Raw genomic sequence first — 25,221 nt, 5'->3', positions numbered from 1 at the left:
GGATTAAGGATTGGTTAACCGGCAGAAAACAGAGAGTAGGAATAAACGGGTCATTTTTGGGTTGGCAGGCTGTAACTAGTGGGGCACTGCAAGGATCAGTGCCTGGGCCTCAGCTATTCACGATCTACATCAATGATTTGGATGAGGGGACCAAATGTAATATATGCAAATTTGCTGATGACACAAAGCTAGGTGGGAATGTAAGTTGTGAGGAGGATGCAAAGAGGCTGCAAGGGGATATAGACAGATTAAGCGAGTGGGCAAGAACATGGCAAATGGAATATAATGTGGAGAAATGTGAAGTTATCCACTTTGGTAGGAAAAATAGAAAAAGATATACTTGCCATAGAGGGAGTGTAACAAAGGTTCACCAGACTGATTCCTGGGATGGGGGGATTGCCCTATGAGGAGAGATTGAGTAGACTCGGCATATATTCTCTAGAGTTTAGAAGAATGAGAGGTGATCTCATTGAAACATACAAAATTCTTACAGGGCTTGACAGGGTAGATGCAGGGAGGATGTTTCCCCTGGCTGGGGAGTCTAGAACACGGGGCTCACAGTCTCAGTCCATTTAGGACTGAGATAAGGAGAAATTTCTCCACTCAGAGGGTGATGAACCTTTGGAATTCTCTACCCCAGAGGGCTGTGGATGCTCAGTCGTTCAGTATATTCCAGGCAGAGATTGATAGATTTTTGCATTTTAATGGAATCAAGGGATATGGGGATAGAATCATAGAAAGTTACAGCACGGAAGGAGGCCATTTCAGCCCATCGTGTCTGCGCCGGCCAACAAAGAGCTATCCAGCCTAATCCCACTTCCCAGCTCTTGGTCCGTAGCCCTGCAGGTTAGAGCATCCCAAGTGCACATCCAAGTACTTTTTTTAAAATGTGGTTAGGGTTTCTGCCTCTACCACCCTTTCAGGCAGTGAGTTCCAGACCCCCACAACCCTCTGGGTGAAGAAATTTCCCCTGAAATCCCCTCTAAACCTTCCCCCAATGACTTTAAATCTGTGCCCCCTGGTTTTTGACCCCTCTGCTAAGGGAAATAGGTCCTTTCTATCCACTTTATCTCTGCCCCTCATAATGTTATACACCTCAATAAGGTCTCCCCTCAGCCTCCTCTGTTCCAAGGAAAACAGACCCAGCCTTTCCTCATAGCTAAGATTCTCTACTCCTGGCAACATCCTTGTAAATCTCCTCTCTAGTGCAATCACATCTTTCCTGTAATGTGGTGACCAGAACTGCATGCAGTACTCTAGCTGAGGCCTAACTAATGTTTTATACAGTTGAAGCATAACCCCCCTGCTCTTGTATTCTATGCCACGGCTAATAAAGGCAAGCCTTCCATATGCCTTCTTAACCACCTTATCTACTTGGCCTGCTACCTTCAGGGATCTGTGGACATGCACTCCAAGGTCCCTTTGTTCCTCTACACTACTCAGTATCCTACCATTTAATGTGTATTCCCTTTCCTTGTTAGCCCTCCTCAAATGCATTACCTCACACTTCTCCGGATTTAATTCTATTTGCCACTGTTCTGCCCACCTGACTAATTTATTGATATCTTCCTGCAGTCTACAGGTTCCTTCTTCAGTATCAACCACACAGCCGATTTTAGTATCATCTGCAAACTTCTTAATCATACCCCCTATATTCAAGTCAAGATCGTTGATATATACAGGTAGACTATCCTTTATCCGCACTTCCGAAAACCTCTTCGTGGAGCGTAAGTCGTGCACACGACATGACCCGAGTGGCGCCAAACATGACCGGAGTGGTCCGGGAGCTCTGCCTTTCCCTGTGAGCAGGGCAGAGGGTCACAGAGTTCCCTCCTGGGTAGGAGATTGCGGGCCGAGCCGGGCAGTGTGAAGGAGGTACCGGGAGAGGGAACCCAACAATACAGCGGCCCATCCGATAGCTGCAGTGGCCCGTCCGATGGCCTTTTCTTCCCCCCGCCCCCCCCCCCCCGACCTGATTTGTGGGCCAGCTTAGTGTAGGAGTCAGCCGATATCTGGCTTTCCCACAACTGGCGGCAGCAGTCGAGCCCCAGACCCCCGCTAAGTCAAGGAGTTCAGATACGGAGCAGGGGGAGCCGGAAACCTCGATCTAACGGCAGAAATCAGCAGCCGTTTTGTTAGGTTTTTTTTCTTCCCCTAGCATTTTTTTAAACAGTCAGGCTGTGGAAAGAGTCTCTGTAGCTTAGCAACAGCTTCAGAGACGCTTCCAAGGCAGGGCCCGAGTGTTTACAAGCTGTTGCTAAGCAACAGTGTTTGTTGTCAAAACCTTCTGAAATCTGAAAAATTCCAATAACCGAAACACAGCTGGTCCCAAGGTTTTCGGATAAAGGATAGTCTACCTGTACCACAAAAAGCAAGGGACCTAGTACTGAGCCCTGTGGAACCCCACTGGAAACAGCCTTCCAGTCACAAAAACACCCATCAACCATTACCCTCTGCTTCCTGTCTCCGAGCCAGTTTTGAATCCAACTTGACACTTTGCCCTGGATCCCTTGGGCTGCCATGTGGAACCTTATCAAAAGCCTTGCTAAAGTCCATATACACTACATCAAATGCACTACCCTCATTTATCCTCCTTGTTACCTCCTCAAAAAATTCAATCAAGTTTGTCAGACATGACCTTCCCTTAACAAATCCGTGCTGACTATCCTTGATGAATCCGTGTCTTTCTAAATGAAGATTTATCCTGTCCTTCAGAATTCTTTCCAACAATTTTCCCACCACTGAGGTTAGGCTGACTGGCCTGTAATTATTCAGTTTATCCTTTTCTCCCTTTTTAAACAAGGGTACCACATTAGCAGTCCTCCGGCACCACACCTGAAGCCAGAGAGGATTGAAAAATGATGGTCAGGGTCTCTACTATTTCCTCTTTTGCTTCACTTAACAGCCTGGGATACATTTCATCCGGGCCTGGGGATTTATCCACTTTTAAAGCTGCTAAACCCCTTAATACTTCCTCTCTCACTATGTTTATTTCATCTAATATATCACACTCCTCCTCCCCCCCCCCCCCCGATAGCATGTCTGCTTCGCCCCTCTCCTTTGTGAAAACAGACGCAAAGTATTCATTAAGAACCCTACCGACGTCTCCCGCCTCCACACACAGATTACCCTCATGATCTCTAATAGGCCCTACCCTTTCTTTAGTTATCCTCTTACTCTTAATATATTTATAATAAAACATCTTTGATGTTGATTTGACTTGCCAAGAATTTTTCATGCTCTCTCTTTGCTTTCTTAATATCATTTTTAATTGCACTCCTGCACTTTCTGTACTCCTCTAAAGATTCTGGAGTATTTAGCCCTCGGTATCTGTCATACGCCTCCCTTTTTTTCTTTATCCTACCCGGTATGTCTCTAGACATCCAGGGGGCTGTAGATTTGTTAGTCCCACCTTTTTTAGACGTATGAGGAGAGATTGGGTCGATTGGGCTTATACTCGCTGGAGTTTAGTAGAATGAGAGGGGATCTCATTGAAACTTATAAAATTCTAACAGGACTAGACAGACTAGATGCAGGAAGGATGTTCCCGATGGCAGGGGAGTCCAGAACCAGGGGTCACAGTCTAAAGATAAGGGGTAAGCCATTTAGGACAGAGATGAGGAGGAATTTCTTCACCCAGAGAGTGGTGAACCTGTGGAATTCTCTACCACAGAAGGCAGTTGAGGCCAATTCATTAAATATATTCAATAAAGAGTTAGATATATTTCTTAAGGCTAAAGGGATCAAGGGATATGGGGAGAAGGCAGGGACAGGGTACTGAGTTTGAATGATCAGCCATGATCTCATTGATCAGGCTCGAGGAGCCAAATGACCTACTCCTGCTCCTATCTTCTATGTTTCTATGTTTTTCTTTAAGGGCACATGTTTGGTCTGAACCCTCCGGATCTCCTCCTTGAATGCCTCCCACTGCTCTGACACTGATTTACCTTCAAGTAGCTGTTTCCAGTCCACTATGGTTAAATCCCCTCTGAGCTTAGCAAAATTTGCTTTTCCCCAATTTAGAATTTTTATTCCTGGTCTATCCTTGTCCTTTTCCATAACTACCTTAAATCTAACAGAATTATGGTCACCAGCACCAAAATGCTCCCCCACTGATGCGCCTTCTACCTGCCCAGCTTCATTCCCTAAAACTAAGTCCAGAACCGCCCCCTCCCTCCTTGGGTTTGCTACATACTGGCTAAAAAAGTTCTCCTCGATGCATTTTAGGAATTCTGCATCTTCTATACCCTTCACACTAATTTAATCCCAGTTAATATTGGGGTAGTTAAAATCCCCTACTATTACTGCCCTAAAATTTTTGCACTTCTCAGAAATTTGTCGACATATTTGTTCTTCTATCTCCCTCTCACTGTTTGGGGGTCTGTAGTACACTCCCAGCAGTGTGATCGCCCCTTTTTTGTTTTTCAGTTCGACCCATATGGCCTCGTTTAATGATCCCTCCAACATATCATCCTTCCTCATAGCTGTAATAGTTTCTTTAATCAATACCGCGACCCCCCCTCCCTTTTTACCTCCCTCTCTGTCCCGTCTGAAAATCCTGTAACCAGGAATGTTGAGCTGCCATACCTGCCCCTCTTTCAACCACACCTCTGTAATAGCTATAATATAGTCCCAAGTATCTACCTGTGCCCTCAGCTCATCTGCCTTGTTCGCTATACTCCTTGTATTGAAGTATATACCATTTAGTACAGGCAAGCCTCCTTGTTGACTACTATCTAGCCCTTGATTCCTCTGTCCTTCCAATTTACTTTCTACATTTTTGTTTTCCAATTCCAGTTTTTCTTCCCTCCCTATTGACTCTATACTTAGGTTCCCATCCCCCTGCCAAGCTAGTTTAAACGCTCCCCAACAGCACTAGCAAACCCTCCCGCGAGGATATTGGCCCCGTTCCCGTTGAGGTGCAACCCGTCTGGCTTGTAGAGGTCCTACTTCCCCCAGAAACGGTTCCAATTCCTCAGGAATCTAAAGCCCTCCCTCCTACACCATCTCTCCAGAGACGCATTCATCTGCTCTATCTTCCTATTTCTGAACTCTAGCACGTGGCACTGGTAGTAATCCGGAGATTACTACCTTTGAGGTCCTGCTTTTTAACCTCTTTCCTAGCTCCCTAAACTCTGTCTGCAGGACCTCATCCCTCTTCCTACCTATGTATTTGGTACCGATATGGACCACGACCTCTGGCTGTTCACCCTCCCCCCTCAGAATGCCCTGCAGCCGTTCAGTGACATCCTTGATCCTGGAACCAGGGAGGCAACATACCAACCTGGAGTCACGCAGAAACGCCTGTCTGCTCCCCTAACTATTGAATCCCCTATCACTATTACTCTCCCTCTCCTCTTTCCCTCCCCCCGCCCCCCCCCCCCCACCCCGCCTGTGTAGCTGAGCCTTCCATGGTGCTGTGGACTTGGCTCTGGCTGACTTCCCAGAGGAACCATCGCCCTCGCCAGTACTCGGCACCGAATACTGGTTGGTGAGCAAGATGGGCTCAGGGGACTCCTGTACTACCTGCCTGGTCCTCCTCTTCTGTCTGACGGTCACCCATTCCCTCTCTGCCTGCACATTCTTAAGCTGCGGGGTGACCACCTCCCGAAACGTGCTATCCACGTAGCTCTCAGCCTCGCGGATGCACAGCAGTGACTGCAGTCACCGCTCAAGCTCCGTAACCCGGTGCTTGAGCTGCTGTAGCTGGCGACACTTCCTGCACATGTAGTCGTCCAGACCACGGGAGGTGTCCAGGACTTCCCACATGGCACAGGATGTGCATTCCACAGGTGTGAGTTGCCCTGCCATACCTCTAATTAACCTATAATTTACTAACCTTGCTGGAATAAACTTAAAAACTTTAAGAAAGCCAAGTAAAAACACTTACCAGATACTCACCAATCAGCTCCCTGCCCTTGTGCCGACCTCACTTTTGACTTTTGACGTCACTCATTGAAAATTCTGCCGGTGCTGAGTTGGTATCGCCTCGCCACTCCTCCCAGGTCCGCTCTGCCGCTGCTGCTGCTGTGGGGCCTACCTGCGCCTTAGGCTCTCTTTATACTGCTGCTGCCGCCTCACCGCTCCTCCCAGGTCCGCTCTGCCGCTGCTGCTGCTGTTAGTGCAGGAAAGTGGAGTTGAGGTAGAAGATCAGCCATGATGGGCCGAATGGCCTACTCCTGCTCCTATTTCTTATGTTCTTATTTTAGTACCTTTCTTTTTATAAGTAGAATATTATTTGTTCACCCCAGCTCAGAAATCTTGAGCACTTCAAGCAAAGTTGAATGAATTCGATGAACTGTTATTTATTTAATTGCTGTTAATTGTTGTTTTGATTTCTATAGAATTCAAAAGTGTTTAGATATGGGGTATTGGTGGTACACTGGATTAGTGTGGTAAACCACTGTTTGTATTCCTGTTTGTCCTGTTTGTATTCCACTGTGTACATGCCTGGACATGCCTCGGCTGACTCCTCCCACAGGTCCTAGTATAAAGGTGACTGCTCCCCAGCCCTTGGTATCCTGGACCGGTCGACCACTCGAGGCAGACCTCCATTCTGTTGTTAATAAAAGCCTTTAGTTACTCTTCTAACTCTCAGTCTTTTATGAGTAATTGATAGCGCATCAATTTTATTAACAACATTTTTATAATGGAGAAGATCCTCACACCAGCATGCCTGGACTTAGATCATCGGGAGGCGGACTCATCCACCAAGTTTACTCACTGGCTTAAGTGTTTCGAAAAATTCCTGACCGCCTCCGAAGCAATCAAATCGGACGAGGACAAACTGGATGTCCTGACCTCCAAAGTGAACCACCGAGTGTACTCGGTCATCCAAGACGCGACCTCGTACGCGGATGCTATCAAGCTCCTCAAGGACCAGTACACGCGCCCAGTGAACGAAGTGTACGCCAGGCACCTCCTGGGGAGTCGTAAACAACAACCTGGGGAATCGACCGTGGAATACCTTCAGGCACTGTCTGTGCTTGGCCGGGCCTGTGGTTGTAAGGATGTAAAGGCCGCCGTGTACACAGAGGAACTTATCCGGGACGCTTTTGTAGCGGGCCACAGATCCAATTACACACGACAGCGACTGTTGGAGCAGAGTAACCTCGACCTCAACAAGGCCTCTGAACTCGCACTATCGTTGGATGCAGCCTACCAGGGCATGGATGCCTACTCCTCTGCACCGTGGACGCCGCGGGGAATGACAGCCTGGGACACGGTAGGACCGCCTCATAGCGCCGTGCCACCCCAGCCACACCCCAACAACGGCCCAACTACCGCAGCAGTGTCCCAAGGCCAGACAGCAGTGCCCCAAGGCCAGAAATGCTACTTCTGTGGCCAGGCAAAACACCCCAGAGCGCGCTGCCCGGCGAAAAACGCGATCTGCTCGGGCTGCGGGAAGAAGGGACACTACGCTAGCGTCTGCAGGGCCAAAGCCACCCCGAACCCCAGCAGCGCCGCGTGTGGGCCATGCGGGCCGCCATTTTGGACCTCCCCGGCCGTGTGCGAATCACCGGTACAGCAGCCATTTTGGACGCCTCCAGCCACATGGGGATCATGGACGTCGCCATCTTGGACGACAGCCGGGACGCAGCAGGCCCGCGACACCGCCTCATCTGATACCCGCAGCGACACACCGACCCCTACGCTGGCATCCGTTACACTGGACCAAGCGAGACCGCACCAACTGGCCAGTTCCACAATGGACATTAAGGTAAATGGTCACGATACAATCTGCCTTTTTGACTCTGGGAGCACGGAGAGCTTCATCCACCCCGACACGGTGCGGCGTTGCTCTCTCCCAGTCCTGCCTGCGCAACAGCGGATTTCTATGGCCTCCGAGTCCCAGTCGGCGGACATCGGCGGCTACTGCGTGGTGACACTCGTAGTAGACGGGACCGTGTACGATCATTTTAAACTTCTGGTCCTGCCTGACCTCTGCGCTGCCGTCCTGCTGGGGTTAGATTTTCAGTGCCACCTTAAAAGTGTTACGATGGCGTACGGTGGACCCCTGCCCCCACTCACAGTCCGCAGCCAGCAGCTTCCAAATTGCCCGCCGCGCACCAGGTGCAACCTCTCCACACTCAGAGTCACCCCCCCACCACTGTTTGCTAACCTCACCCCCGACTGTAAGCCCATCGCCACAAAGAGCAGGCGATACAGTGCCGGGGACAGGGTTTTCATTAAAACCGAAGTGGAGCGGCTCCTGAAAGAAGGGATTATTGAGGGCAGCACCAGCCCCTGGCGAGCCCAGGTTGTGGTCGTTAAGACCAGCGAGAAGCAGCGCCTGGTCATCGACTACAGCCAGACAATAAATCGCTACACCCTGCTGGACGCCTACCCACTCCCCCGTATAGCTGATATGGTCAACCAGATCGCGCAGTACCGCGTCTTCTCGACCATTGACCTGAAATCAGCGTACCACCAGCTCCCCATCCGCCCTGAGGACCGCCAGTACACTGCCTTTGAGGCAAACGGCCGCCTCTATCACTTCCTTAGGGTTCCCTTTGGCGTCACCAACGGGGTCTCCATCTTCCAAAGGGAGATGGACCGGATGGTAGATCAAAATGCGTTGCAGGCCACTTTCCCATATCTGGACAATGTGACCATCTGCGGCCGTGACTTGCAGGACCATGACGCAAACCTCGAAAAATTCCTCCGCACCGCCCAACTCCTAAACCTGACATATAACAAGGAGAAGTGCATATTCCGCACAAACCGCCTCGCCATCCTTGGCTGTGTTGTGGAACACGGAGTCATCGGCCCCGACCCCGACCGGATGCGTCCCCTTATGGAACTTCCACTGCCCCACTGCCTCAAGGCCCTGAAGAGGTGCCTAGGGTTTTTCTCCTATTACGCCCAGTGGGTCCCCTACTATGCGGACAAGGCCCGTCCGCTGATCAAGTCCACCTCTTTCCCCTTGACGGCAGAGGCCCGCTTAGCCTTCCACCGTATCAAGGAGGACATTGCCAAAGCCACCATGCACGCAGTGGACGAATCCATCCCCTTCCAGGTGGAAAGCGACGCGTCCGACTTTGCCCTGGCCGCTACCCTCAATCAGGCGGGGAGACCCGTGGCCTTCTTTTCACGAACCCTCCAAGGCCCGGAGACCAGACACTCCGCTGTTGAGAAGGAGGCCCAGGCGATTGTGGAGGCTGTGCGTCATTGGAGGCACTACCTGGCCGGAAAACGATTTACCCTGCTCACTGACCAGCGTTCAGTTGCTTTTATGTTTAACAACAAGCAGAGGGGCAAAATCAAAAATGACAAGATCTTGAGGTGGAGAATCGAACTTTCCACCTACAACTACGAGATCTTGTACCGGCCCGGGAAGCTAAATGAACCCCCGGATGCGCTATCGCGTGGCACCTGCGCCAGCGCGCAGATCGATAGACTACGGGTCCTCCACAATGACCTCTGCCACCCGGGGGTCACCAGGTTCTTCCACCTCATCAAGGCCCGCAACCTGCCTTACTCTATTGAGGAGGTCAGGACCATGACCAGGAACTGCCAAGTCTGCGCTGAGTGCAAACCACACTTTTATAGACCAGACAGGGCCCACCTGATAAAAGCCACTCGCCCCTTCGAGCGCCTGAGCGTTGATTTTAAAGGGCCTCTCCCCTCCTCCGACCGCAATGTGTACTTCCTCAATATTATTGATGAGTACTCCCGTTTCCCGTTCGCCTTCCCCTGCCCGGACATGACCAGTGCCACGGTCATTAAATGTCTGAACAACCTCTTCACCCTGTTCGGCTTCCCCAGCTATATCCATAGCGACCGGGGCTCATCGTTTATGAGCGACGAACTCCGTCAGTACCTGCTAACTAGGGGTATTGCCACAAGCAGGACCACCAGTTACAACCCCCGGGGGAACGGACAGGTGGAAAGAGAAAATGCGACAGTTTGGAAGGCCGTCCTGCTAGCCTTAAAGTCTAGGGGCCTTCCAACCTCCCGCTGGCAGGATGTGCTCCCCGATGCGCTCCACTCTATTCGGTCACTGCTCTGCACTGCCACTAACGCCACCCCTCATGAGAAAATGTTTGTCTTCCCAAGGAAGTCCACATCAGGGACATCGCTACCGCCATGGCTGACGTCCCCAGGGCCGGTCCTACTGAGAAGACACGTGAGGACCCATAAAACGGACCCCCTGGTCGAGAGGGTCGACCTCCTCCACGCCAACCCCCAGTATGCTTACATCGCATACCCGGACGGGCGGGAGGACACAGTCTCCATAAGAGACCTTGCACCCTCGGGGACCACAGTAACCCACTACCCACTACCACCCCCCCCCCACGATCCGATATCCAGCCCCAGCAGACGGCAGGCCTGGGCCCCGCGACCCGCTCGACATCTACGAGGACGACACGCCTGTGCCACAGCCTACGCTGGACTCGACGCCGGAAGCTTCACTACCCCTGCCGTCGCCACGCCGATCACAGCGGCAGACAAGACCTCCGGAGAGACTCCAATACACTAACTTTTAATACACTTCACCCCGCCGGACTCAATTTTAAACAAGGGGTGAATGTGGTAAACCACTGTTTGTATTCCTGTTTGTCCTGTTTGTATTCCACTGTGTACATGCCTGGACATGCCTCGGCTGACTCCTCCCACAGGTCCTAGTATAAAGGTGACTGCTCCCCAGCCCTTGGTATCCTGGACCGGTCGACCACTCGAGGCAGACCTCCATTCTGTTGTTAATAAAAGCCTTTAGTTACTCTTCTAACTCTCAGTCTTTTATGAGTAATTGATAGCGCATCAATTAGAGTACTTTTGTTTCACCTCTTAACCTGGGTTTGAATCTCCTCTCTCTTATGTCAAATTAATTTGAGAATTATCAACTCAGCTCTAGGTGAGCATGGATCCATAGCACAAAATTGTCAACCTCACTAACTCAGAGAGGCTATAAGGGTGACTGGAAAGGGAAATAGAATAATTCACACTAGCACACTAGTGTGCCTTTCTTAGTTTGGTGCTGAGGCACTAAGTTGGGAATAGAGAGAGCTTAGTCTGCATTTAACTTGTGCTACACTTCCATTCCCCAGCACTGACATCCTCACCTTGATCAGTGCAACAATATCAGTTTAGACATAGATGTTTAGCTACTTTGTGAATATGATTCAACTTTCTCCAGTTGAACATTGGGAAAAGCAAAGCTATCTTATTTGGCTGCTGTTAAAAACTCTGTGCCCTTAGCTCTTGATGCTATTCCCTTTGCCAGCTGCTCACTCAGATTGAACAAGACAGTGCTCAATTTTGCTGTTCTATTTGACATACTGGAAGTGGCCAGAGGGACCGCAGTGATCTATTCTGGTCCAGTACATTCCTATGACTCAGAATTGAACTTCAAATCCTTTATCAAACTTCTACCTCCATAACATTGCATGCTTTCATCCTGACCTCAACCACATCACTGCTGAAACCCTGATTCATGCTTTCGTTATCTCAGGTTTATTTCTGGAACAACCTCATTACCAGCTTCCCAAGCTCCTCCCTGCACAAGTTCCAACTTGTCCAAAACCTCACTGCCTACATACTGTCTTACACTAAGTCCCACTAACCCATCACCTTTACCATTGCCAACCTCCACTGTACCCTGTCTCTCATTGCTCCAAATTCAGAATTCTTTGGGCTCGATTTTAATGGACCTCAGAGGGTGGGTTTGGAGGCCGGTCGGCAGCAAAAATCGGAAGAAATGTCGGTTGGCTGTGAACCCGCCTCCAACCCGCCCCCACGCTGATTTCGTAAGTGTCGAGTCAGCCGCTCCCGAACTGACCCGAAACCAAACGGCGGGACAGGCAGTTAACAGCCTGTTAACTGCGTTGCTAATCCTATTTTAATCTACGATTCCGATTTTGGTGCTTTTGGCTCTTGTTTCCTGTCTTCCGAGAAACACGCCAGCTGCAATGAGTCAGGTTTCTCGAGGACATGATTTGTTATTTGCTGCAGCCGCTTACAAGCGCTCCTGCAACATGGCTGACATTCAAATGCCACAACTTTGTTGTTGGAGGATTGGGATAAGATTTTGCAAATCTACTGACCTTGTGACTGTTCAAGCTGACAGCCATCTGCAGTGTGACCTGATTGGAATAATCTCAGGCCTCTTTGACTGTGCGCTTGCAATCTTCTTGCCTCAACTGAAATCTATAGCCACGGTATGGGAACCATTTATATCCTCTCATCCTGGTCATCAGATTCAGAGGAAGAGCAGCCGCAACAGCACCACAATCAGCCACAACAGCAGCACCAGGAGAGCCAACCTCCTCCTCACTTACCTGATGCTGCATAGGGCAGAGGGCGTCAGCGCAGGGCTCCACCTCGCCACAGGAGATACCCCCAACACAGGGTTTACAGGCCGAGGATCAGCTTCCTCAGCAAGCTTCTATAGATATGTGAAGAGAAAAAGATTGGTGAAGTCAAGCGTAGGTCCCTTGCAGTCAGAATCAGGGGAATTTATAATGGGAAACAAAGAAATGGCAGACCAATTAAATACATACTTTGGTTCTGTCTTCACAAAGGAGGACACAAATAACCTCCCAGAGATGTCGGGGAACATAGGGTCTAATGAGAGGGAGGAACTGAATGAAATCAGTATTTGTAGGTGATGCACTATCAACAACACCAAAGACTACGAGTTGAACTTATACGAAGTAGGCTTTTATTGACTAAGAACTGGAGCATGCCTCTGCTAGTGGATCCATCCTAAGAGCTCCCGGGGGAAGGGTGGTGAGTCACCTTTATACCCGGGCTTAGGGGTGGAGCCAGGGGCGGAGACATGCCCGGACCTGTACAGAGTTAACAGTGGTTTACCACACAGACATGTACAGAGTTAGCAGTGGTTTACCACATTCACCCCTCGTTTAAAAAAAGAGTCCGGCGGGGTGAAGTGTTTCAAAAGTTCGTATACGAAAGTCTCTCCGGGGGTCTTGTCTGCCGTAATGATCTTCGTGGTGCCGGTTACGGCGGTTCTTTGCCCGCGGTCGCTTCTCGCATGGGACGGAGCACTGGCGTGTCGTCCTCTCGGGGTAGGGATGGCACCGGCATGTCGTCAGTTCGTGGTAGACACCCCGGTGGTGCGTCGTGGGTAGTGGTGGTGGGTGGAGGTAGTGGATGGTGATCGATGGTGTTTCGGGTGGTACCTGAGGGTGCGAGGTCTCGAATTGAGACTGTGTCCTCCTGCTCGTCAGGATACGCCACGTAGGCGTACTGTGGGTTGGCGTGGAGGAGGTGAACCTTTTCGACCAGGGGGTCCGTCTTATGGCTCCTCACGTGTTTCCTGAGCAGGACGGGTCCCGGAGACGTCAGCCATGGCGGTAGTGATGTCCCCGAGGTGGATTTCCTGGGGAAGACGAACATCTTCTCGTGAGGGGTGGCGTTTGTGGCAGTACAGAGCAGTGATCGTATGGAGTGGAGCGCATCGGGGAGGACATCTTGCCAGCGGGCGATTGGGAGGCCCTTGGATTTTAGGGCGAGCATGGCGGTCTTCCACACCGTTGCGTTCTCCCTCTCTACCTGTCCGTTACCCCGGGGGTTGTAGCTGGTAGTCCTGCTCGTGGCTATGCCCTTCTCGAGCAGGTACTGGCGCAGCTCGTCGCTCATGAACGACGAGCCCCTGTCGCTGTGGATGTAATTGGGGAAGCCAAATATGGCGAACAGGTCGTTGAGGCACCTGATGACTGTGGCGCTGGTCATGTCCAGGCAGGGGATGGCGAAGGGGAAACGGGAGTACTCGTCAATAATATTGAGGAAGTACGTGTTGCGGTCAGAGGAGGGAAGGGGCCCCTTGAAATCGACGCTGAGACGTTCGAAGGGGCGGGTGGCTTTAATCAGGTGTGCCCTGTCTGGCCTATAAAAATGCGGTTTGCATTCGGCGCAGACCTGGCAGTTCCTGGTCATGGTCCTGACCTCCTCGATGGAGTAAGGCAGGTTGCGAGCTTTAATAAAATGGAAGAACCTGGTGACCCCCGGGTGGCAGAGATCATTGTGGAGGGTCCGTAGCCTATCGACTTGTGCGTTGGCACATGTCCCACGGGATAGGGCGTCTGGGGGCTCATTAAGTTTCCCGGGCCGGTATAAGATATCGTAGTTGTAGGTGGATAACTCGATCCTCCACCGCAATATCTTATCATTTTTGATTTTCCCCCTTTGTCTGTTGTTAAACATAAATGCTACTGACCGTTGGTCAGTGAGCAGGGTGAAACGTTTACCGGCCAGGTAATGCCTCCAGTGCCGTACAGCCTCCACTATCGCCTGGGCCTCCTTCTCGACTGAGGAATGTCGAATTTCGGGGCCCTGGAGGGTCCGTGAAAAGAAGGCCACAGGTCTCCCCACCTGGTTAAGGGTTGCGGCTAGGGCGAAGTCGGATGCATCGCTCTCCACTTGGAAAGGGATGGACTCATCCACTGCGTGCATTGTGGCCTTCGCAATGTCCTCTTTTATGAGGGTGATGGCCGCACGGGCCTCTGCCGTCAGGGGGAAGGAGGTTGACTTGATGAGGGGCCGGGCTTTGTCCGCATAGTTGGGCACCCACTGGGCGTAGTAAGAGAAGAACCCTAGGCATCTCTTCAGGGCTTTTAGGCAGTGGGGGAGGGGTAGTTCCAGGAGGGGGCGCATTCGGTCGGGGTCGGGGCCGATGACTCCGTTTTCCACCACGCAGCCAAGAATAGCGAGGCGCGTGGTGCGGAACATACATTTTTCTCTGTTGTATGTCAGATTCAGCCGTTGGGCCGTACGGAGGAATTTTTCTAGGTTGGCGTCGTGGTCATGCCGGTCATGGCCGCAGATGGTGACGTTGTCTAGATAGGGGAAGGTGGCCTGCAGCGCGTTCTGGTCAACCATCCGGTCCATCTCCCTTTGGAAGACCGAGACCCCATTGGTGACGCCGAAGGGGACTCGGAGGAAGTGGTAGAGGCGACCGTCGGCCTCGAAGGCCGTGTACTAGCGGTCCTCAGGCCTGATGGGGAGCTGGTGGTATGCCGACTTCAGATCAATCGTCGAGAATACCCGGTATTATGCTATCTGGTTGACCATGTCAGATATGCGGGGAAGTGGGTATGCGTCTAATTGCGTGTATCGATTGATCGTCTGGCTGTAATCAATAACCAGGCGCTGTTTTTCGCCGGTCTTCACTACCACCACTTGGGCTCGCCATGGGCTGGTGCTGCCCTCGATAATCCCTTCCCTCAGGAGTCTTTCTACTTCTGATTTAATAAAGCTCCTATCCCTGGCACTGTACCGCCTGCTTTTAGTAGCAATTGGCTTGCAGTCTTTGGCGAGGTTAGCGAACAACGGGGGGGGTTTGACCTTCAGGGTGGACAGGCTGCATACTTTGCGCGGCGCCGTGTTTAAATTCTGCCGGCTGCAGACTGTAAGTGGGGGCAGGGGCCCGCCATATGCCATCGTGACGCTCTCCAGATGGCACTGGAAGTCTAATCCTAGCAGTACGGGAGCGCAGAGCTGTGGCAGGACGAGGAATTTAAAATCTCTGTACTCCACGCCGTTCACTGTCAGAGTCGCTACACAGTAGCCACCGACGTCCGCCGTATGGGACTTTGAGGCCATAAAGACCTGGTGGCATGTGGGCATAACCGATAGGGAGTAGCGTCGCACCGTGTCGGGGTGGATGAAGCTCTCCGTGCTTCCGCAGTCGAAAAGGCAATTTGTGGCATAGCCATTTACCTTTACGTTCATCATGGACCTGGCTAGTTGATGGGGCCTAGATTGGTCCAGGGTGATGGAGGCCATCGTCGAGGTCGGTGGGTCGCTGTAGTATTCGCCCGCGCCGGGGGCCTGGTCCCGAAATGGTATCCAAGATGGCGGCTCCCCCGCGGCTGGTGGTGCCCAAAATGGTGGCCCGCACGGCTCACACGTGGTTGGTGGGGTCCAAAATGGCGGCCTGCACGGTTCACACGCGGCGCTGCTGGAATTGGGGGTCGATTTCGCCCTGCACACTCTCGCGTAGTGGCCTTTCTTGCCGCATTTGGAGCAGGTCGCGTCCTTTGCTGGGCATTGCTGTCTGGGGTGCTTGGCCTGGCCGCAGAAGTAGCATTTCTGGCCTCTGGTCATTGCAGCTGTAGTTGGGCTGCTGGCAGCTTGTGGCCTTACCGGGTCCCAAGATGGCTGCTCCCATGACATCCACGTGGCCATCCGGTCAGGGGGGTAGGCGTCCATGTTCTGGAGGGCCACGTCTAACGAGTTAGCGAGGGCCACCGTCTTCTGCAGGTCGAGCCCCCTCTGTTCCAACAGCCTCTGCCGAGTATAGTTGGACCTGATGCCGGCTACGTAGGCGTCTCGGATCAGGTCTTCCGTGCATTCCTTGGCCGTCACCGCTTTGCAATTACAGGCCCGGCCGAGGACTCTCAGTGCCAGTAAATATTCGGCGCCCGATTCCCCGGGGCGCTGTTTTCGGGTAGCCAGGAGGTGTCTGGCGTAGACCTCGTTAACAGGCCTCACGTATTGTTCCTTTAGCGTCGCGATGGCGGCCGCGTAAGTTGTGGCGTCTCGGATGATCGAGTAGACTCGGTGGCTCACCCGTGAGTTCAAGACAAGCCGTTTCGCGTCATCTGTAGTGACGGTAGTGCTGGAGGCCTCCAGGAAGGCTTCGAAACAGCTGAGCCAGTGTTCAAAGTTATTGGCTGCATCTGCTGCTTGAGGATCCAGGTCTAAACATTCCGGCTTCAAGATTTGCTCCATGTCGAAAATTTAGTCAATAAAATTGATGCACTATCAACAACACCAAAGACTACGAGTTGAACTTATACGAAGTAGGCTTTTATTGACTAAGAACTGGAGCATGCCTCTGCTAGTGGATCCATCCTAAGAGCTCCCGGGGGAAGGGTGGTGAGTCACCTTTATACCCGGGCTTAGGGGTGGAGCAAGGGGCGGAGACATGCCCGGACCTGTACAGAGTTAACAGTGGTTTACCACACAGACATGTACAGAGTTAGCAGTGGTTTACCACAGTAGGGAAATGGTGTTAGGGAAATTGACGGGATTGAAGGCCGATAAATCCCCAGGGCCTGATAATCTACATCCTAGGGTACTTAAGGAAGTGGCCCTAGAAATAGCAGATGCATTGCTGGTCATCTTCCAAAATTCTATAGACTCTGGAACAGTTCCCATGGATTGGAGGGTAGCTAATGTTACCCCACTATTCAAAAAAGGTGGTTGAGAGAAAACGGGGAATTATAGACCGGTAAGCCTGACATCGGTAGTGGGGAAAATGCTAGAGTCCATTATAAAAGATGTAATAGCAGAGCATTTGGAAAACAGTGACAGGATCGGACAAAGTCAACATGGATTTACAAAAGGTAAATCATGCTTGACTAATCTACTGGAATCTTTTGAGGATGTAACTGGTAGAATAGATAAGGGAGAACCAGTGGATGTGGTGTATTTGGACTTTCAGAAGGCTTTCGATAAGGTCCCGCATAAGAGATTAGCGTGTAAAGTTAAAGCACATGGGATTGGGGGCAAGGTACTGACTTGGATAGAGAACTGGTTGGCAGACAGGAAGCAAAGAGTTGGAATAAACGGGTCTTTTTCCGAGTGGCAGGCAGTGACTAGTGGGGTACCGCAGGGATCGGTGCTAGGACTCCAGTTATTCACAATATATGTTAATGATTTAGACGAGGGAACTAGATGTAATATCTCCAAGTTTGCAGACGACACAAAGCTGGGTGGGCGTGTGTGCTGTGAGGAGGATGCAGAGAAACTCCAGTATGATTTAGACAGGTTGGGTGATTGGGCAGAAGCATGGCAGATGCAGTATAATGTGGATAAATGCAAGGTTATCCACTTTGGTGGCAAAAACAGGAAGGCAGATTATTATCTGAACAGCAGTAGATTGGGAGAAGGGGAAGTGCAACAAGACCTGGGTGTCCTTGTGCACCAGTCGCTGAAGGTAAGCATGCAGGTGCAGCAGGCAGTTACAAAAGGCAAATGGTATGTTGGCCTTTGTAGCGAGAGGATTCGAGTACAGGAACAAGGATGTCTTGCTGCAGTTGTACAGGGCCTTGGTGAGACCACACCTTGAGTATTGTGTGCAGTTTTGGTCGCCTTATCTGAGGAAGGATGTTCTTGCCATGGAGGGAGTGCAGCAAAAATTCACCAGACTGATACCTGGGATGGCAGGAATGACGTATGAGGAGAGATTGGGTCGATTGGGCTTATAGTCGCTGGAGTTTAGAAGAATGAGAGGGGATCTCATTGAAACTTATAAAATTCTAACAGGACTAGACAGACTAGATGCAGGAAGGATGTTCCCGATGGCAGGGGAGCCCAGAACCAGGGGTCACAGTCTAAAGATAAGGGGTAGGCCATTTAGGACAGAGATGAGGAGGAATTTCTTCACCCAGAGAGTGGTGAACCTGTGGAATTCTCTACCACAGAAGGCAGTTGAGGCCAATTCATTAAATATATTCAAGAAGGAGTTAGATATATTTCTTACGGCTAAAGGGATCAAGGGATATGGGGAGAAAGCAGGGACAGGGTACTGAATTTGGATGATCAGCCATGATCTCATTAGATGGTGGAGCAGGCTCGAGGGGCCGAATGGCCTACTATTGCCTTTATCTTTGGCGGGCATCCTCTGGGTTTGGGAGCCTGTGAGGGCTCCTCCACAGTCTGCTCTTCTTGCGGCTGTGCAGGGGCTGAGACGGCCATCTCAGTTGGGTGAGGAATCTGGGACTCTGACCGAGGGCTCCGCAGTGGCATGGTCATGTGAGAGCTTGGAGAGGAGCCCACACTTCCTTGTTGTCTGCCACCAACATCCCTCTCATTGGTCACCTGCACTTCACTGCTAGCAAGTGGCTGGAGAGCAACCTCCTGCACCTCCGTGGGGCCATGAGGACCCGTCTCCATACTGACAGTCCTCGTAACGGGGACGTCCATGTAACTCTAGTGTCTCTCCTCTAGATGCCCATCTATCCTCCCTAGCAGACCATCTATTTAGAAGAGTCACCATGCTCTGTTGAGTCTGGCGACTTATGTCCTCCAAGGAGATTGCCACCCTCTCCATGGCAGCACATTCATGCCCCATTGCCTCCACAAAGGCAGTGCTCATGTTAGAGATGGATTCCTCCATTCTCTCCACACTCGCAGTTACCCTGGAGGCAAACCCTATCAGAGACTCCTGCACTTGTTCCTGGAGTTCCAGCACCGCTCTCTTTCTGGATGGCCCCAGAGGCACAGCTGAGCTGAGCTAGGAGAGTCCTGCGACCTCTGACAAGGACTCTCCAATGCTCTCGCTGTCTCCAGCATCTGCTGATGCTCACTTGTGAGCTGTGGTACACCAGGTGACAACACTATATGTCGCGAAGGACCCACCGAGGTGTGCGTATCTGTGCTGGTGCTGGGTGCGCTGAGTCCTGGTGACGCTGCTCCCTCAGAGGCTCCAGGTTCCTCTGAGGATTCGTCTGGCTCTTCCTTCTGGACAGTGGGGAGGGGGGGCTCTCGATGGTCCTGTGGGAGAGTAAAGGCATGAATTAGACATCAGATTTGGAGGTAGCAGACACATCCTATTGTGCAGATGATCAAGTCAATCTCTATGAGCAACATATGCCATTGCAGTCAATCATGAATTGTAAAAGCGAAGGATGACAATGCATTCTGTCACCAGCTTCCTCTAGTGTGACTATCTCTCCGTCCCCCACTTCCAGCTCCTCGCCACCTCCCATGAGGTCGCAAGCAGCCTCCTCAGCGTGAGTTAATGTGGCGAGTGATGGTGTGCCTCTTCCTGCCTTGGCTCCCTCCCTCTTATTGTGGGCTATCTTTTCCTGCAAGGAGGGACACAAGTGGAGTTTCAGCTAGAGTGATGGAGTGAGTGTGAAGAATCCATAAGATTGAATCTTAGAGGGAGGCCAGGATGAAGTGAGGTGGCAAGAGGAAGGAGCCTCCCTGTGCGTTGTTAGTTGTTGTCATTGCATAACAGTGAGAGCGAGTGTGAGGGCTGCATAACAGGATGGTGAAGTGATTCAGTACAGAGAGCGAGTTAGAAGGGTAAGTGTGCAAGGGAAGTAAGGGTAAGGTGGGATGTGGAGGAGCAGGCTGACAATGCAGAGTGCTGGTGAGGAGAAGAGAAGGGAAGTAGAGTGAAGGTAAGTGTGATGTGATACTCACTTTTGATGTTCAGACAAGATCATTGAAGAGTTTGCGGCACTGGAGCCAGGTGCGTCCACACAGTGACCTTGCACTGACCTCCTTAGCTATCTCCAGCCAGGCTGCCTTCGTCTGTTGAGGAGGCTTCCTGTGGCCATCGGCAGAGAACAATGTCCCTGCGCCATCTTACTCTTTCTACAAGAGCTTGCAGGGAGTTGTCATTGAATCTAGGAGCAGCCTTCTTGCCTGTAGCAGCACTCATGTTGATCCTGGCCCTTTCCAGCAGCAGCAACGAGAAATGAGAGCGGCTAAAAACAAGTGCAGCAGAGACCTCATCAGTGCAGACCAACAGACCTGCTCCAACTCATTGCAGCAGGCAGCGTGCACGACGGGACTAATTGGACCAATTAAGTCAAAATGGGACACTGGCAGCAGGACCGAAACCCACCCACCAGGCAACCCGCTTCCTCCATTAAAATTGAGCCCTTTGTCTTCATTTATAAATCCCTCTATGGCCTCATTCCCACCTTACCTCTTCTACTTTGTGGAGAAGCAAATAACTTCCATTTGGAGCTTTTTTCTCCCAGTATGGTGAAGAATGCAAATTCACAAGCTTGTGTCATATCACTCCGTGGTACAGTGTATTTACTGTGGCTACAAACCTGTGACTCCACTGCACCATCACTGGAGAGTTAAAACATTCTTCTTTCTAGCTGTTACTCCAAAAGGCTTGTTAAATTTAGCTGGTGAGTAGATGTGCTATATACAGACTACGAAAGTCACAAGTTCAATCCTTGGCAAACATAAAGCACAGGTTTACGGTTTTGTTACACACAATGTACAGAGGAAATAGCCTCCCCCCATCCACCCCACCCCACCCCAAATTGTTTATATGGAAAATGCAGATTTTCAGTGTGAAACACAGGCAAGCAGACTCATGGGTTGAAATGGTGACCATCAGTGCAAAACATGAATAGTTGGTTAACGGAATGCAGCCTCATCTTTTATTAAAGTAATATCAAAATCTGGAGACTAAACAAAAAGTTTTTAATACTTCTGCAGCTATGCAAGTACAAATGCTAGGTAAGGTCACAATTCTCTTTCTCTTTAAGCAATTTCTGAAGTTTTAAATGTGAATGTCATCTTCCCCAACGAAGATAGATATGGTAAGTACACAAGTTGTGCTCCAACTGGTAGTTGACATTAATAAAGTAGAATTCTATCTTGCTATGCGAAAATGTTGTTTGCGCCCAGCTGAAATTTCTTCCTGTCCTCCCTCTCCCGATTACAAGCACCTGGCTTGGACCTGCTGAAATCAGGATGGTTGTTTGTGCCACAAGCCTTTTGCGACCATGTTATTTTTCCACAACCAATGGTTGCAATGATTCTCCTGAATTTATGCATGGAAAAAACTCTCTCAGTTGTTCTAATCTAATTTTAGATCAGGGTTATACCCGGTTCAGAATACTTAGCAGAGGATTTTATTTCACAGCAAGCTATGGAAATTTACAAATTTTCAAAAGTGATACAGTTGCACTTTCAAGCTGATACTCAATGTGTTCGGTGCCAGATATGAATCATTTGAGCAGGAGATTAAGCTCTAACTGTTCAACATATTTATCCCATTTTCTTTACAAGTGCGAATTAAGCAGTTTTTTTATGCTTCATTCACTATTAGAAAAAAAAACACACGATACACAATGTGGAACAGTGGGATACCCAGTCTATTTCATCAGCTAGGTAGGCAAGGTAACATGACTGACAATTGTGCCATAATTGACTGACATAACTGTGTTATGTAGGTCTTCTTCCTAAATGGATTAAACTGAATGGTCACGATTCTCCATTGTGTATTCTGTACATACATGCATGAGGATAATTTAAAAATATATGTAATTGATTTAAGCACCAGTTCTCCCACTCACATGAGCTGCCTTTATCTCTTTCCATGGGTGATTGTTCACTATCTTGACTATTCTCCAGGCAGGGATTAAGTATAGAAATCATGAGATTGGCTTCATGTTAACTACATGGTGTGAAAACTTAGCTGATGATTGAAGACAAAGACACATTTAAAAACTCGTTGCCTGGAACAAAGGTCATTTTTTAAGTCTTCAGGTTCACACAGCTGCCATAAAGCAGCTGTATTTACAACAACACTCACAGTTCACAAATGAGCCTGAGCAGAGAGTGGTGGTAGGGACAGCAGTGGAGGGTCCACGCGGAGGGCACAGTCCTCGCCAAGTCTGCTCAGCTGGACAGAAATGCTGAACCTGAGGTGGCATCAATGAAAAGGAGAATGACAGAGGGTCAGCAGCAAATGTGCGAGGTACTAGCAGTCTTGCCCCCACCCAGTCAGTACCTGACATGCTGCCTCCTCTCCCGCTGGCCCAACCTTCCCCTGCACAGGTGCAGATGGAGCAGTCTTTGGCAGAGACTTCACGGGCTCCAAGACCCAGAGGCCGTTAGCTGCAAGCATCTCAAAGTCAGAGCAGGGATCAGAGCAGCCTGCCACCAGGGTTGCACCACGTAGAAGTGCCAGGAAAAGAAAAAGAAAAGCTTTGTAGTTCACCGAGTGTATGCACATAGGTGTTAATATCTTTCAACTAGATTAGTTTCTATAAATAGACCAAGTCTCCTGTGAATGTAAACTTGTGTCTTTATTCGTTGCCATATTTTGGTTTGTGTAGTCCAGGTATAACAATTAACCCTAAATCATGCGAAGTTGCTGACTGGAATATACAGAGGATTTTCTCATGTAACCCCAGATAGCAGAAAATACCAAGTCACTACAAAATTGCATACAGGCTGAACTACTGTTCAAGATTTATTTACAAGTGGAATGATGCATCAAAGGAAAAAGGCATAGCAAGATACTAAACAGCACAATATAAATTGAGAGAACCGGAAACAATTAAAATACCCCTGTCAGAAAACAAACCTTTTTACAGTCTCTTGGAATACAACAGTTCCTTGGAACGAATCAGCTGGTCAATAACTAATCGTTTGGGATGAAATTTTAAGACTAGAGTACATGAGTTGTGTACCCTCCCCAAACACACAGCCTGGATAACTTTTGCCAAAATTTAAAAAATCTGGAACCCACAATTGTCATGTTTATCCCATGGAACTTCTTTGAAATAGTCAAGGAACCAAAATATTAACAGTCTTCTGACATTAGCAGACAATGTGATAATGGTTTATAACTGCCAGTTTCCTGATACAGAACAGCCTAATTGTTTTGGCATGTAACAGCATCTGGAAATTACATTTTTCTCTAGCAACTCACCACATTAATTAACCATCAATGTATCATTATTGCCACTGATTTCTAAATACAAGTCCCTTTTTCCTCAGAATTACACTCTCCTATCTTCCATTTTGAAATGTAATGAAGGAAAACAATCTCCATTTGAACTCTTTTTAAGCTACACAAAAATCAAAGACAGAAATTACTATTTTTTCACACTTTGCACAGAACCTGGTCTCTGTGGTTCAGCTACTCAACACCTTAGCCAGCTGAACCATTGGGCAAGCCGGATTGCATGTTTCAACGGTGTAAGATGATCTCAGGATTCAGTTGATATTACAAGTGCTCGAGTGTCACTCTAAAGGTTCATAATATCATCTGAGCTACTTAATTCATTCCAGCCTTGTAACGCTGCCCAAGTCAGTTGTGTTCTACATGAATTTTATAGATGGGGAATGCACAAGCACTCAAGATGGTGGGCTGGAGAGAAATGGATTTGGAACTCATACAACACCCAATGGTATAATCTACACAGGACAATGGAAAAATGACAAGGTAAGGGATGCATTTAAACAATCCAGTGTCAATGTTTGAAAAAATAACTAAATGGTAGCAAGCATGAATTGGAGAGGTTTGACTGTTAGCTGCTATATAATAATGTCACGATGCTTGCTACTGATTACTGAACTATTATGAAAAGAGATTTTTCTTAAATAGATTTCCTTAAAGGGGAAGGGGAATCCTAGATGAGTTTTTTCTTCCAATGACTCCATTTGTCTATTCAAACCAATTGATTAAAAATATGACAACTGTTTGTAAAAATGTAATTTTTTTTTTACTTCCACAGAGACTTGCCATGTTTGGTGCCCTTGCCCCAGAGCATAGGAAATAGAGGCAAAAAACACATGACATAAGGGAAGGATTTATTGTCCTTTAGGCAGCAAGACTGGTGTTATGAATATATGTTCAGAAAGATATTACCCCAACAATTTGCTCAAGATTAAGTGCACCAGCAATCTGTTCTACAAAAATACATTAGTCTTTATTGTTTTGGGTTGTTTTTCATCCTGTTTGAAACCGTGACCAGTCCTTTTTTTCTGTATCATTGGAAGAACTAGCCAAATCTGCTGGTTCCAACAAACAAAGGAAACTGCAAAGGGGCTCTACGTTCCTGAGAACCTTTCTATGAATCATGACAGCCGCTTAAACTTTGTGTTTTAGTATTGTAATAATAAACGTACAATAAGTGCCCACACCTGCAACCATATTAGTTTATAATAGGCCTCCCAAAAACCCAATTTATTTTTAAATTGTACCTCTGCCAAATAGAATTATGTAGGAAGTGTTTAAAACTGCAATATCCCATGATTATTTATGCTTGTTTCAAAAGCTTTGCAAATATACATCAGGAAACCTACCCTGATAATTCACTGGGTAAGTAACTTACAGACTATGAACGTCCCGAGTTATAGCTCTGGTTGGTGAGGAATTAGCCACTTGAAGTGGGGACTATGATTGGAATACTTAAGTTGGCCTTAGTACCCCCAGGCTCAAATCTGGCAGAATTCCTGCCGCTGACCCCAGTTGGAAAGTGCATGTATGTGGAGGGTGGATGAGTCCAGAATTGCATCTGGAATTTCTGACCGGGCTGATGTACACTGAAGCTCCTGCTGCTGAAGTGCCCTGGCATGGCATAAATTCCATGGAGTTTCAGTGTGCACTGAAGGAGCAACCACCCTCCCGGTGACGGCCACGTGCGCACGACGGAGTTAGGCCGGGATGGCATCACATATCCTAAATCCTGTTACTTTCGCCTTCCCTTCTGCCCTTGAGAATGTGCACCATGGTTTAAAAGAGACAGTTTGCCA

General features: G+C 49.3%; 1 protein-coding gene across 4 annotated transcripts in view; it reads left to right on the top strand.

Moving 5' to 3' along the window:
• morn2 (MORN repeat containing 2) overlaps nt 1-25,221 on the top strand; it is a 61,714-nt gene that overhangs the window by 12,506 nt on the left and 23,987 nt on the right. For 3 of the 4 annotated variants that reach the window (XM_085981922.1, XM_085981920.1, XM_085981919.1), the window contains 2 exons: nt 21,216-21,269; nt 23,802-23,908. In XM_085981922.1, coding sequence (XP_085838048.1) covers nt 21,216-21,269; nt 23,802-23,908 — 161 coding nt within the window. The remainder of the gene's footprint in view (nt 1-21,215; nt 21,270-23,801; nt 23,909-25,221) is intronic. The other variant, XM_085981921.1, reaches the window with a different exon arrangement.

The sequence above is a fragment of the Somniosus microcephalus genome, chromosome 3, assembly GCF_052327205.1.
Source record: "Somniosus microcephalus isolate GS21.2 chromosome 3, FLI_Smic_1.0, whole genome shotgun sequence".
Classification (NCBI taxonomy): Eukaryota; Metazoa; Chordata; class Chondrichthyes; order Squaliformes; family Somniosidae; genus Somniosus; species Somniosus microcephalus.
The sequence above is the reverse complement of the archived record's forward strand: the minus strand, read 5'-3'. Positions and strand labels throughout refer to the sequence as shown.